General features: G+C 41.2%; 1 protein-coding gene across 6 annotated transcripts in view; it reads left to right on the top strand.

The window, feature by feature from the left end:
• Positions 1 to 14,490, top strand: part of TRIO (trio Rho guanine nucleotide exchange factor) — a 496,865-nt gene that overhangs the window by 422,376 nt on the left and 59,999 nt on the right. For 4 of the 6 annotated variants that reach the window (XR_015869672.1, XR_015869673.1, XM_088445727.1 and 1 more), the window contains exons 48-49: positions 6,375 to 7,105; positions 13,352 to 13,599. Coding sequence is in view for 4 of the 6 variants with exons in the window: in XM_088445727.1 (XP_088301853.1) it covers positions 6,375 to 7,105; positions 13,352 to 13,599 (979 nt within the window). In the remaining 2 variants the exon portion in view is untranslated. Of the gene's footprint in view, positions 1 to 6,374; positions 7,106 to 13,351; positions 13,924 to 14,490 lie in introns of those variants that run through there. The other 2 variants (XM_088445729.1, XM_088445730.1) reach the window with 2 other exon arrangements.

The raw sequence follows: 14,490 nt of genomic DNA, 5'->3' as shown, positions 1-14,490 counted from the left end.
GGCTGGCCAACTCTAGGAAGAGTCCTGGTGGTTCCGAACTTCTTCCATTTACAGATGATGGAGGTCACTGTGCTCATTGGGACCTTCAAAGCAGCAGATATTTTTCTGTATCCTTCCCCAGATTTGTGCCTTGAGACAATCCTGTCTCGGAGGTCTACAGACAATTCCTTGGACTTCATGCTTGGTTTGTGCTCTGACATGCACTGTCAAGTGTGGGACCTTATATAGTCAGGTGTATGCCTTTCAAAATCATGTCCAAACAACTGAATGTACCACAGGTAGACTCCAATTAAGATTTAGGAGCATCTTTAGGATGATCAGCGTAAACAGGATGCACCTGAGCTCAGTTTTAAACTTCATGGCAAAGGCTGTGAATACTTTTGTACATGTGATTTCTTAGGGTTTTTTTTAAATAAAATTTGCAAAAATCTAAAAAAAAACGTCATTATGGGGTATTGTGTGTAGAATTTTGAGGACAAAAATTAATTTATTCCATTTTGGAAACAGGCTGTAACATAACAAAATGTGGAAAAAGTGAAGGGGACATTGGTCGGCGGCCATGTTAATAGCCAGTGCACCTGGAGGGTTAATACAGCTTAGGGGAGGTGGGCTTTCCCCAGCAGCCCCTCCCCCAGCCCAGACGTCGATCCAGCTCAAGATTTTCGCGCGTCTGAGTTGCTCTTCCCGGCTTCCTCTGTATATGAGACGCCCAGAGACATTCCAGTGCTCTGCTGTAGCTGCTAATCTCAAGAGGTTTGGCCAGTCTCCCTGTATACCTCTCTTTTGGTGACCAGGTTATACAGAGCTCAATATCCTACTAAGCTTTGTGTTTTTGCATAGTTGATTAAGAGCCCATTGCAAGTATATTGCTTAATGCATTGTATGTGACTTATGCTAGTTCTGCTGTTTGTTATATTGCATTAATTTTCTGAAAAAAACTCAGTTATAACTATCACTGCTATTTCTCCTCATAACCCTCTGCTACAGGTGTTAGGGGTTTGTTGTACTTTAACTTTATTATGTCTAACGGTAAGGAGAAGCAGGTGGTTGAGGCACCCGTGCTGGTTTCATGTAAATTCTGTTTGGCGGGGTTGTCCCCTCAGGATTTCTTAAAGGATGGTTTGTATTGTCTTTGTTATAATGAACCACCTCATCACTCCAGTCTACCAGCCCCTGCACAAGAGCCACCTTGGGTGTCCTCTTTGTCGCAGGTTGTGGATAGTTTGTCTACTCTCACTCCGTCTCCCACTATTGGGTACCCACAGCAGTTACAGCCTGCTATGTTTATGCCCCCTATACATCCTTCCTGGATGGATGTTTATGCCCACTCAAGTCATCTGCTGCATTTCAGCAAATGCTTCAAGAAAAACAGACCGGTATTTACTGAAGCCAGGAGGGGGTCGACATAATCCTATCAGTCCGCCCAGCCTGTAGATTCTGACGTATCTTCGGAAGGGTTTGAAGATGCACAGAGCTCTTCTCAGGAGTCTGTCTCAGGAGAAGAGGACCATCTGTCAACAGTGGATGTCCCCTTCCTTGATTAGGGCGGTGAAATCTATCTTGGAACATAGATAATGAAGGTGGTTAAGGCTGAGTTTCCTAAATCAGAGCAGCTCTCGGAACTTATATGGGTAAGCATGGAGTACTCCTGATAAAGAAAAGAGCAGCGTTGTACTCCCTCCCACCTGGCGAATGTGCTAATTGGGAAATCCCACCTACTGTGGATGCTCATGTGGCACATTTAGTCAGGTTCTCTACATTTCCTATACCATCTGCTTCCTCCCTTAAGGATCCCACAGATAGAAGACTGGAAACCTGTCTCAAATCTGTATTTTCATTGTCTGGAGCTGTTACCCACCCGGCTATGGCCACGGCCTGGGTATCTAAGGCCATTGAAGAATGGACAGGGGCATTGGAAAATACTCTTTCAGATGCTTCCAGAGAACAGCTGACCTCCCATATTCTGGAAGCAGCCTCCTATTTGGGTGAAGGATCAGTAAACGCTGGACTTCTGGCTTCTAATGCATCAGCTACTTCAGTTGTTGCTCGCAGAGCCCTTTGGTTAAGGTCCTGGAAAGCAGATGCGGGATCCAAGAAGGCTCTGGAATCCCTGCCTTTTGCTTGAGATATACTGTTTGGAACAGAATTGGATAAGATTGTGGCTACTTTGGCACCCGCTAATTCGTCCGGGCTACCCTCGATAGCTACCTCTAAGCCTTCACAGTCCTCTTTTCGGTCCTTTCGCCCTCAATGAAAGGCAAAATGACAGTCCCTCTCCAGACAAACCAGTTCTCGCAGGATCACCAGGCCGCAATTTAAGAGATCTTGGTCGATCAGATGTCCAGCTTCCAAGCCGGATGACAAACCCTCTGCCTGATGGGACGGGCCGCCTCCTGGGAGATCCCAGGGTGGGAGGCCGACTTCTTCAGTTTGCTGATGCCTGGCATCAGACAACAACAAACGGCTGGGTCCGAGAAGTGGTCTCTCAGGGGTACACCCTTACTTCCCGGAAGTGTCCCCCCCCCCCCCCCCCCAAAAAAAAAATTTTTTTTGTACAATTCCCTCATCAGATTCTACCAAAGCCTTAGCCCTCCAGGAGGCCATTCATTCCCTGCTGGGTTCAGGGCTGATAATCCAAGTTTCTTTTGCCCAATAAGGAAGGGGTTATTATTCCAATCTGTTTTTGATTCAGAAGCCCAACAGGTCCCACCGGCCTATTCTAAATCTGAAATACCACAACAGATTTATCCATGTGCCTATGTTCCGTACGGAAACTCTTCGGTCAATTATTCTGGCAATGGAACCTGGGGATTTTATGGTGTCCCTGGACATTCAAGATACGTATCTGCATGTGCCTATTAAGCCATCCCACCAACAATTTCTATGGTTTGCTGTTCCACAGCAACATTTCCAATTTCAGGCACTACTCTTTGGTCTGTCAATGGCCCCTTTTGGTCTTTACCAAAATAATGGCAGTGACGATGGCCCACTTCAGGCGTCAGGTAGTCAGAATACTGCCATACTTGGACGACCTCCTGATATTGGCACAGTCTCCAGCTGTTACAACATCATCTCAGACTGACCATTGCCTGTCTACAGACGTACGGCTGGATCCTCAATTGGAAAAAGTCTTCTCTTTCTCCAATACAGCGGATGGTACATCCAGGTGCACTCCTGGATTCTCTGGCATAAAGGATATTTCTGCCAAGAGACAATATTTTGTCCCTCCAATTGTGTGTGCGCAAATTTCTCTGCAATCGGAGAGTATCCAAGCAGGTTCTAGAGTCCATGGTATCCACCACTCCAGGCCGCTGCAACAACTGATTCTCTCCCGGTGGAACGGGCAGTATCCGTTATTACGGTCACAAACGATCCGTCTCTCGACGGAGGTTTGGCTTTCCCTCTCATGGTGGCTGCAAACGTCTCATCTGGACAATGGTTGCCCCTTCTGAATACCAGATTGGTTGCTCCACACCACGGATGCCAGCCTCCGTGTATGGGGCGCAGTGACAGGTCATCATACTTTTCAGGGAAGATGGACAACCTAGGAAAGTCTCCATAAACATCCTGAAATTTTGTGCAGTATACAAGACGCTCAATCTGGCACAAGACCTACTTTAAGGCAGGCCAGTCCAGATCCAGTCCGACAACGCGACCACAGTAGCCTACTCAACGATCAGGGAGGCACGCTAAGTCAAGCAGCCATAAGGGAAGTGACGAACATTCTGGTCTGAGCAGAATGTCATCTTCCAGCAATCTCGGTAGTATTCATTCCAGGAGTCCTCAACTGAGAAGTGGACTTCCTAAGTCGCCAGAATATACACGCTGGAGAATGGGCTCTCCACTCAGATGTCTTTCAGCTCTTGGACAAATGGGGGCTACCTGAAGTAGACCTTATGGCCTCAGGTCACAACCACAAGGTCCCCAGGTATGGGTCCAGGACCAGAGATCCCTCAACCAACTTTGTGTATGCTTTGACAGTGAAGTTTGACTTCAGACTAGCGTACCTCTTTCCTCCGATCTCCCTCCTCCCAAGGGTCCTCAGAAAATTCAAGCAGGAAGGCGGCACAATAAAACTAATAGCTCCTGCCTGGCCCAGATGCCATTGGTTCACCGACTTACAGTCTATAAATAGACACTCCATTTCCACTTCCTCTGTGGCCAGATCTGTTAGCACAGGGTGCCTGCCTGCAGCTGGACTTACCTCACCTGGCTCTTGAGTCTTCCATCTTAAGAGCAAGAGGTTTCAATAGCTCTGTAATACAGATGATGCTTAGGGCACGAAAGCCTTCCTCTGCCCGCATTTATTACAGAGTTTGGCATTCTTTTTTTCAGTGGTGTTCCCACAGAAAATTTGACCCTATGGTTTTTAGGGTTTCCCGGGTTCTTGCTTTTCTCCAGACGGGGTTAGACCTCGGTCTCCACCTGGCCACCCTGGGAGTTCAGGTGTCTGCGCTCTCAGTTTGGTTCCTGCATAGGATTGCTCCCCTGCCGGATGTTAAAACCTTTTTGCAGGGGGTTCTCCACCTTCAGCCACCTTTTGTCCCTCCGATGGCACCGTGGGATTTGTCAATGGTTCTCAGGGCTCTACAGGCTCCCCCATTTGAACCACTGGACTCAGTGGACCTCAAATGGTTAACAGCAAAGACAATTTTTCTCCTCACTATCTCTTCAGCTCACAGAGTCTCTGATTTGACGGTGCTCTCTTGTTGCTCTCCTTTTTTTTATTTTTAACCAAGTAAGAGCTGTCCTTCGTACACGGGCAAGTTACCTTCCTAAGGTAGTATCCTGTTTTCATGTGTATGAAGAGATTGTGGTTCCAGTCTTCAGACCTTTCTACAGGTGAAGCCTCCCTGGATGTGGTTCATGCCCTCCCGTGAGTGGATCGTACCAACTCCTTGAGAAAGTCAGATGCTCTTTTTGTGTTATATGGCTTTCACAGGCGAGGCTGGCCAGCTAATAAACAGACTCTGGCTCGATGGCTTCGTATGACTATCTCCCAGGCATTCACGCAGGTTTATCTCCCTGTTCCATGCAGGGTGACTGCACATTCTACTCTGTATGTGGGACCATCATGAGCATTTAGACATGGCACCTCTGCTGAACAATTGTGCGAGGCAGCCACTTGGTCTTCTGTCCACACATTTATTAAGTTGTATGCTTTTGATACTTGTCTCCTTCCAATGATACTAAATGTATCATTGGAAGGAGACAATTTAACCCTTTCCATAAATGAAAATTTTGATTCCATGTATAGTATAAATGGTATAAATTGTGTTGCATATGAGCTAATTGTCATATATGCCTTTTTGCTGATATTTAAACAACATTTCTTATATGTTTTTTAATGTATATAATTTTAATCAAATATATTAATGTATTATATTGATTCTGATGTTCATATGAGCGCGCCCTGAGGTGAATTATTTTTGGATTCACCTCACACATTATCTTGTTACAAAACTGACTGGTCTGTGACCAAGGGCAGGGTATATAGGGAGGAGGACCAGGGCATTCTGGGATGCACAGTTTAACTGTTTGATGTCTGGATCAGTCCAACCTAATGCCCCAAGGTAATTCCTGTGGACCCTATGGACCTCGAAGAAAAAGAGTTAACAAAGGTAAGTCTACCATAACTCTTATTTTTGTTGCAGCTCTTGGAACTGGAGGGCTAAGTCTAATCATAGCTCATATCTGCAGAGTGCTTGTTTTGTCTGCAGTAATAGTGTAGCTTGATTTTAAGCAATCCAGCTTTCTGTTTCAAGTAAAGAGCTTGCTACTCTATTTGCTGTATATTTTAATTTTTAATTGCCAAAAGCTCCACTGAATGTGAAGTTGTCCCTTAACCAGCACAGTGAGGACCATTTTCAAAGCACACCGTGGCAATTTTGCAGTGAAAATACAGCTCTTGAATGCAATGTATGCCTTAATTTGCTTGGTAAGACTATTGTAAAGAGAAAAAGCAGTGGAGAAAAGAGCATTTTCCCACCCTATCTTGTCTTATGTATTTAATGAGACCATGAACCAGCATGTTACAGAATCTGAGTAATGTATAACACGTCACAAAATTTCCTTATGCAGAACACACTAATGTAGTTCAGAACACTCACATTTACTGAATGACTGAAATATTAGTTAAGTATAACTAACTGTAAGCAGAATATGGCTACATATGAAACTCATTTCATGCATACAATGTGTTGTTTCCTGAAGTATGAAAGCCAGGTGGAATCTACTATATAACTATATTTTCACTGTATTTGAGTATTTTGTGGACCATTGCCGTAATCACATATGACCCGTAAGTTACATCTGTATGTGAAAAATGTGATCTATTACTTTCTTTTAATACATATATATTGTTTTATTTTTAGCATTGGCATCACCAATTGAATACCACAGGAATCACACTGTTGGAAATAATGGCAACAGTGGCAACATTGTCACTTCCACCAGCGGCTCTACCAACACAAGTGGGCTGAGTATCTCGGGCCGATCCAGGCCCTCCCGAATTCCCCAGCCTGTCAGACATCACTCCCCTGTACTGGTTTCCTCTTCCGCTATGGCAGAGGCAGACAAATTATCAGGTATGTTTGTTCGCGGTGCCTCAGTATTACCTCTCAACTTCTCCTTAGATGTTACAAATCTCAATACAGACAAGATTATCCCAGGTCAAGAGACAGGTGTGTCTGATAAAGAATCTTTACCAAAGACAAAAGCACCTGATGGCAACAAGAAGCTTTCCACTGGTTTAACAAATGGACTTCAGAGAAAATTGTATGAGAACAATGAGGACAGTCATCTTACATTAGGGAAACCAATAAACAGAGCTACAGCTTCTCTTAATTCTCATGTTTCATGTAATTTTGCATTGTCTTTTGGCAAGGAAGCTTCTACACCCAGCAGCCCACTTCATAAAGGCTCTTTTTGGAGCTCAGTACAAGTATCCCCAGCTAGCCGTCCTGGCTCCATCACTTTTCCTGGGGACAGTGACTCTCTGCAACGTAAAGGTTCTCGTCAATACCCACACAGCAAGGATTCTGACCGTCTCAGCACCTGCTCCTCAACCAGTGAGCAGTCAGTTCACTCTACTCAGAGTAATGGGGTAAGAGCAGAGCTCCCTTCGTTCTGCAAACTATTCTGAAAAGCCTGCTACTGAGCTGTGCCTTACCATCACTGCCTTACTAACATCTGGCTCTACAGCGCTTTTCCTGCTCTAAATTAATCCTTTGGTCTTCCTTTCATCATAAAGACTCTTAGCCTTGACGCCTGCTAAAACCAATGTACTAATAACTTTTTCTCTTTTTCCATCTTCAATCTGATTACAAGAAACAATAACATTTGTTAATTTTCTTACTTAATTTACATGAGTTGTTTTATTGTCACTACAATATTATATATGTTTTAGACAACATATAGGGCTTTCTTGAAACATCTACTGATAATTGCTAGTTTCATTTTGTGTTATTACAAATGCTGTATAGTGTACATAATATATATGAAGAAAAACACAAGAAAGTTGAGTTTCTATCCAACATGGGATAAAAAAAAAACCTTGAAGGAGTTCGGAAACCCCTCGGCTACATTGGAAACATTTATCACAGGTTCACCTAACGTCTTCATCCAATCCTGGGGCAACCTGCTGCTGTTCAGTCCTTTGGCTACATTAGACATAATCATCATTAATAAAACCACAAAGAACATTTTAAACGTTACTGCACCACTGAAGAATGACATCACAACATAAGATCAATGTTTACATTAGCAATCATCTTAATTATTTAATCCCTATATTATTTAGTAGATTGTAAATATACCTACAGCTGGTACATAATGGTGTGCTTATTAATATAGCACACCAGAAAGGTTATCCATTAAATTTAGCAATTGGCTTTTATACATCTAGTGCTGTTGAGAGATTACAAGATAGTTAAGGTACATATGTAATTTTCAGCAATGTTATTAAATAAGCCTCCTGTTTGTGTTAAAAACATCTTCATAATTATTACTCTCCACATATATATTAAGTCAGGGGTATTCAACATGCAGCCTCACAACATCAGTTGAACTACACACCTCAGCATGCTCTGCCACCATTTTTCTATTAGGGCATGCTAAAACTGTGGCAGGGCGAACATGGATGTGTTTGTAAAACAGCAGAAACTTAGTACAGGGATAATTCAGAATATGACTCTCCAGCAGCTGGGGTGGGGGTGGGAGAAAGAGTTATATACTGAATTACCCCTGTACTATGTTGTTGCTGTTTTACAAACAGTAGATGACCATCCATTTTAAGAAAATCCCACCTATTGTACCTTGGTGCCACGCCCTATCTCTTAATAGATATTTTATGCAAACCACCATAATGGGTAGCCTTGCTAAACCTAGATTTCAATCTACTGCTGGCAGACACTAATTAATATATTTTCATATCGTCGCAGAAACAAATAGTGTCCCTTGCACACCAAGTTTTATGATAGAGAGACTAGCATCCTTCCCACAAGTTTTTTGGGTGACCATTGTAAATAAATTTTGAAAGGCTTTATACTATTAATATTTTTGTCTTATCGTAACATTTTGTGATGTCAGTGACCAGTGTTGTGGCAAATTTGAAATGTTCTGTTTCATTACATCAATTACATCATCTTGATGTAATCTGTCAGATTATTTTCATATATCAATGATGTAATCATAAACTCCTTGCAAATGAGTTACACAACTGAAACTACTTAATTTTCTGTGTTATTTCAGCTCTGGGCAGAATCTTAAAACAATTTTTTTTGGATATTTCCAAATTTCTTTTTTCAAAGTAAGGATATGTATATTAATATAGTATATACTGTATATTTATTTTTTTATCCATGTAGAACATTGGGATCTAGATAGAAGACATCTACAAGAGCTTTTGGCAGTACTATGTTCAACTCCAAAAGTTCAAGGTCATCCCTATCTATAGCCCCCAGTGGTTGTCAGACCTATTTTTGCAGTGCCTGTCCAAAGGCATATAAATGTGTGTGTGTATATGTATATATATTTATGTATGTATGTGTGTGTGTGTATATATATATATATATATATATATATATATATATATATATGTGTGTATGTATGTATGTGTATATATATTAATAATGTGTGTGTCAATTTATTTAGATTTTAACATGCTTCCTCAGTCATGAATGGGGGGTGCCTTTAGTAGACTGCAGAAGTACTGCGACCATGATGCCTCTTCCTGCAGGCAGCCCTCTCATGTTATAATGATGGCGGTAAGGATGACTCATCCTCCCCATCTAGTAGGCTTCTGCATTTTTTGTAGCCTTTTAATTTTTTTCTAGCATGTGTCTTCTGCAGATCCATCCTCTTGGGATGTGCTACTGCAGCTGGCCTCTTTTTCTTTATTTTTTTATGTCTAGGAGGAGAGTCGTATGCACGTTCACGTTATATGGCAGAGCCAGCCTGGGCTGGGTCTTTGGACCAGGCTGTTGCCCAAGAGAGCTGTACAGGGATCCTCCCTGATCTACTCCTCTAATTCAGGCTTTGGGGGAGCCTTCTGCATTCCCCTCAGCTCTTTAGCAGGGCTCTTATGGTCCATACTCTAGATAGGTTTAACATTGAGTATTAATCTGAAGAGTAAGTTGATGTTGCAAAAGGTTCAACCTTTGAGGTTTTCTTGTGTCCCAGCAAGGATTCCACTCAGGGAATGTAAGAGTAATGGGTGCCATCCAGCAGGCACTAGATAATAAGAGCAGCGAGGAAACTGAGATAAATCCCCCACCTTTGCTCTTTTGGATACGGTCAAATTGGAATCTCCAATGTAGGTGGATACGCCTATAGCTCCGTTGTCTAATACCACCAACATTCCAGTTCTGAACACTGCCCCTTAAGGGATAACACAAAATGGGAAAGTTGAGGACAATTTATTTGGTGGCAGAGGCCTCATTTAGATCCAGCTACATTTTCCTTTTGTGCAATTAGGCAGTGAATATTTGATCATAGTAAATGGCACACCTGACAGACTAAAATTATATTTGTTAACATTGTTGGTGCATATATGTGAGGCCTCAAAATATCTAGGGGAAGTCACCATTTCTATGTCGCTTGTCTTTGCTAAGGTTTCAGTTTTCACAGTCCATGCCCTTTGGCTTCCAACTTGGGTAAACTCTGGAGTCCCTTCCATACTTGACTGAGAACCTGTTGGTGCGAAGCTGGCCAATAATAGCTGCCAGGCTACATGGGGAAATAGATTCTTCCTCCTTGTTGTTGCCACTAGACTGAAGATCTTTCACAACAAAGGATCAAACACTTACCCTATTCCAGCTACTCCTCTTAGATCCATGGGTTAGCAGGCATGATTATATATGGATATTCTGCAGATTAAGGCTAAATCTACGGTTTTGCTGCAGGCTTATATTCTGGAAACAACCCAGATTTTAATCTCAGTTGGATCATTTGCAAGATATGCATCCTAGCCTATGATCTTCTAGCCTCACTATTCAATACTTTTCAGCAGAGTGTGTTCTTACCAGAGGACCAAATCCTCTTGCATGAATACCAAAGGAGAAATGGTGTACTTCTTAGAGGCCGTGCAATTTGCACAATTCTATTTGAGGTTTTTTTTTTCAGATCAATATACTTTTGAAATGGTACAAGTCTCATAAGCCAGCATTTCTGATGGTCTCCAAATGTGCATCTGTTGCTCAACAGGTGGACGAGTGACAACATTCTTAGCAGGGGTCATCCATTCTCCCTCTGGAACTGGATGATTATGACAACAGATGCCAGTCAGACTGTGGTATGACTTACCTAAATCACAAAAGTTCTTTGGATATGAGAGATATCAGGAGGATCATGCAATGGGAATAGCAAAATGTTCCGGCCACTGCAGAGGTGTTCTTCTTGAGGTTAAAAAAGTGTAAAGTGGATTTTTTCAGCAGACAAGACCCTTCACCCAGGTGAATGGTCCGTTCATCAAAACGTCTTTCAGTACCTTGTGGACAGGTTTGTAGTGGGTGTAACCAGACGTCAGCATGAATCCTGAATGTCCCAAAGATGGAGCGCTTCTGCTCCTGGACAAAAGATCTGCAACCGTTTCTGGTATAGGCCATGTTGGTTTCTTGACATTTCCATCTGATCTATCTGTTCTCTCTCGTAGGGATGCTTCTGTGGTGCTCAAATATTTTAAAACAAAATAGCATTTCTGTCATTCTGATAGCTTCAGACTGGTCCAAAAGGTTTTAGTATAAGTCTAAGTATGACAGAAGGCCCTTTATTGCACCTGACACCAAGACCCAATTTCTTGAATTAGCTCCTCCTCTCTGAGAATGTGGTTCAGCACATGCTCAAGGCTCAAAAGCCTGTTTCAGCACGGAATTACCAAATGCTTTAGATGACCTCCATCTCCTGGTGTGAAATAATAGGTGTTGCTTACCTCTTATTTTCTGTTGGAATGGCTACTGCTGTTCTTGCACTAGGTTCTGTAAGGGGTTTAAATATCAGTTCTTTGCATCATCCATGTAGGGTTTTCTTTTCAGGAAATCTTGCACTGGTAATCTGAGCTGCATATCTTTTTTTTCAGTGACTGATGCATGCTCATTCTCCATACATACCCCCAACTGGGATCTCATCGTAGTGCAGCTGTACCGCACCCTTCTCTTGAACTTTTATTTAAGTTCCATACCTGGGAGACTGTCTTCCTGTTGCCTTTCTCCAGAGTTTTTTAAGCTGGGGGCTGTGTCTTGTAGGTTCATGCTACTTTATTTTTCTCAAAGCCAGGGCTGTTCTTGGAACCTAATGTTTTTTTAAGTGCAAAGTTTTAAAACAGCCACAAAAAAAAGGTTGGCCAGCATCAAAACAGACTAATGTGGGAGAATACTTTATGGAAGTACAACCTGTCGCTGAAAATATGAGGGCACATTCCACCACTTTGGCAAGGCAGCGCGGAGCTTCAGCTGAGCAGATATGCTGTGTAGATTTCTTTGGTTTACACCTGGTTCTGTCCTTTGGAACATTGTTAAAAAAATGTCCCTCATTGGACTTAAAGAAAATAATTTACCACAACTGCAAAAAATCTAAATTCTTCAGACTTTATATAAAATAAATTATCATATTACTATTAATCATAGTACCATGGGGATCCTTATTGTAATGACAGTGTGTAAAAGTGCGCAGAAAAAAAGCATAGTTCTCTTAGGACAAGGCAACAGAAATATCTGAATCATACTGCCTCTGGGTACTAGGATATTAGTGAGGCTTCAAAAGGAGACACATTAGAACAGTGGTAGGCACATTAAGCGGCCCTCCAACTGTTGTTGAACTACAATTCCCAGTATGCCATGCAACAGTTTTAGCATGCCCAAATAGCAAAACTGTGGCAAGGCATGTTGGGATGTGTAGTTTTACAACATCTGCGGGGGCCACTTATTGCCCACCCCTACATTAGAGGGTTACCCAAAATATTAGCCACAACACATTTTTTGAACTCAGCAAAAGTTAAAAAAAATAGAGAAGAACTTCATAGTGAAATTGAAAACCCAGAGTGCATTTGAGTCACCATTATGATTTGAAATCCATAGACATTTCAGTTGCCAATAGTTTTGGAGAGCTGGAGCAAAAATTCGACAAATTCCTCTACAAAATGCAACCAGCTTCTGGAACTGAAAAGTGCAGACATCTTTTATAGCCATCCTTGAATAAGTGGTGGCTAGGGAAACTAAATTAACTATGAAAAGAAAGCAAATACTTGGCCTCTCCAGGATCCCTATTTCATGGACAAAAAGACTACAAAACCTTTGCATGGGCAGCCTTGGCTGTCTACCATGATTTTGAGCCACCTATAATATTTGGTCTGACTAATCACAGTATTGAAAGCTTCCCGACTACCCTGCATTGCCAGTATCACAACTTCACTTCCCTAGTATCTAGCCCAATTCTCAAAACACAGAATTATTCAGAATATTATTTGAATTGAATCACAATGAAAATCCTGTTTTCTACTATGATCATTTTACAAAATGCTGCTGTTTTATGTGACAGTATCTAATTCTGTACATAACCAAAAACAGACAGAAATATTATGTTTCTTGCTCTTGATTTTGTTTGGCATACATAATGAATTTAAGTGCTTGATTTGCTAGCATGAGATCACCTTTAATGTAGGCAATATTAGTCTAGTTAATAAGAGGTCCTAACTACATAAAAATCTCAGGTTGAAAAAAAAAAAACATTTGTAATTGGAAGAGTTTATTTATACCCTTTTTTTTTTTTACTGTTATGTATTTTTTTAAATATTTTTCTTTGATCATTTACTGATTTCAAGTCTGAGTGTTTAATCTTTTCATGATCTACCCTCCAGAGTGAAACTAGCAGCAGTAGCAATATCTCCACCATGTTGGTGACGCACGATTACACGGCGGTGAAGGAGGATGAGATAAATGTCTACCAAGGAGAGGTGGTTCAAATTTTGGCAAGTAATCAGCAGAACATGTTTCTGGTATTCCGAGCTGCCACCAATGAGTGCCCTGCAGCTGAAGGCTGGATCCCAAGCTACGTCCTAGGCCACACATGTGCAGTCATCAGTGATTTGCCTGATGGGAAAATGAAGTGGGTATTTGGCTAAGAAAGGTAGCAATAAATGTTAATGTTTTATATAAGTTGTATATGAGTGATAATGCAAAATTACTGTATATAAGTGGTAGCCACCTGTTTTATTCAAATATTCTGAAGAATTGCAGACAAGCACCTTATGGATGTTTCTTGTCTTTTTGCTTATATTGATTTTATGTAACATTGCACAGAACTTGCTGTACAACACAGGCAAATAAAAATATATTTAAAATGAAATACTTCCGTATGTGCACCCAGCCCTTTCAAATTATGAATGGATTATTAAAAGTTACTTTTTTATAATAAAAAATCAAAACTACATTTTACAAAGACCTGGTTTCATTCATTTAGCAGTGTTTCATACTTCATCCTTTTTATAAATGAACACTGGAGCACTAACATAACCAGGCTAGGAAGTGAAAATATTAGTGCATGTGATTGGATTTTTTCAGGTTTGGTGCAAAACCTCCTGGGTTTACTGCTGGTTTAAAAATGTACATTAAATTTATAAAGGTGCCACATTTTAGTATGATGTAATCTGCTTCAATAAACTTTAATTTGTGGTTTCCATTGTTAATTTGCACTCAGTACTTAACTGAAGTACAAATTAATTGATCCTATATTGTGGTATTTGGTGACTAATCCTTAAAATCAGCCTGTATCCAAATATAAAATATGTGCAGTATATCTCCGCAACAAGATTAAACGAGACATCGTGTGACAAATATGTAGCTGAAAAACATATGGAGGATAAAAGTGTAAATGTACTAAAATTTCCAAACAGCATTTATTTCAAAACTAATTAAGTAATCTGATGGCGGAGCCTCTTTAGAATTGTGTTTCTACATTCAGATGGTAATTTTTTTTCTGTGATGTGAGATTAGCAAT

The sequence above is a fragment of the Taudactylus pleione genome, unplaced genomic scaffold (genome assembly GCF_031769625.1).
Source record: "Taudactylus pleione unplaced genomic scaffold, aTauple2 ptg000386l, whole genome shotgun sequence".
NCBI lineage: Eukaryota > Metazoa > Chordata > Amphibia > Anura > Myobatrachidae > Taudactylus > Taudactylus pleione.
Note: the sequence above shows the minus strand (reverse complement) of the source record. Positions and strands in the feature narration are given on the sequence as shown.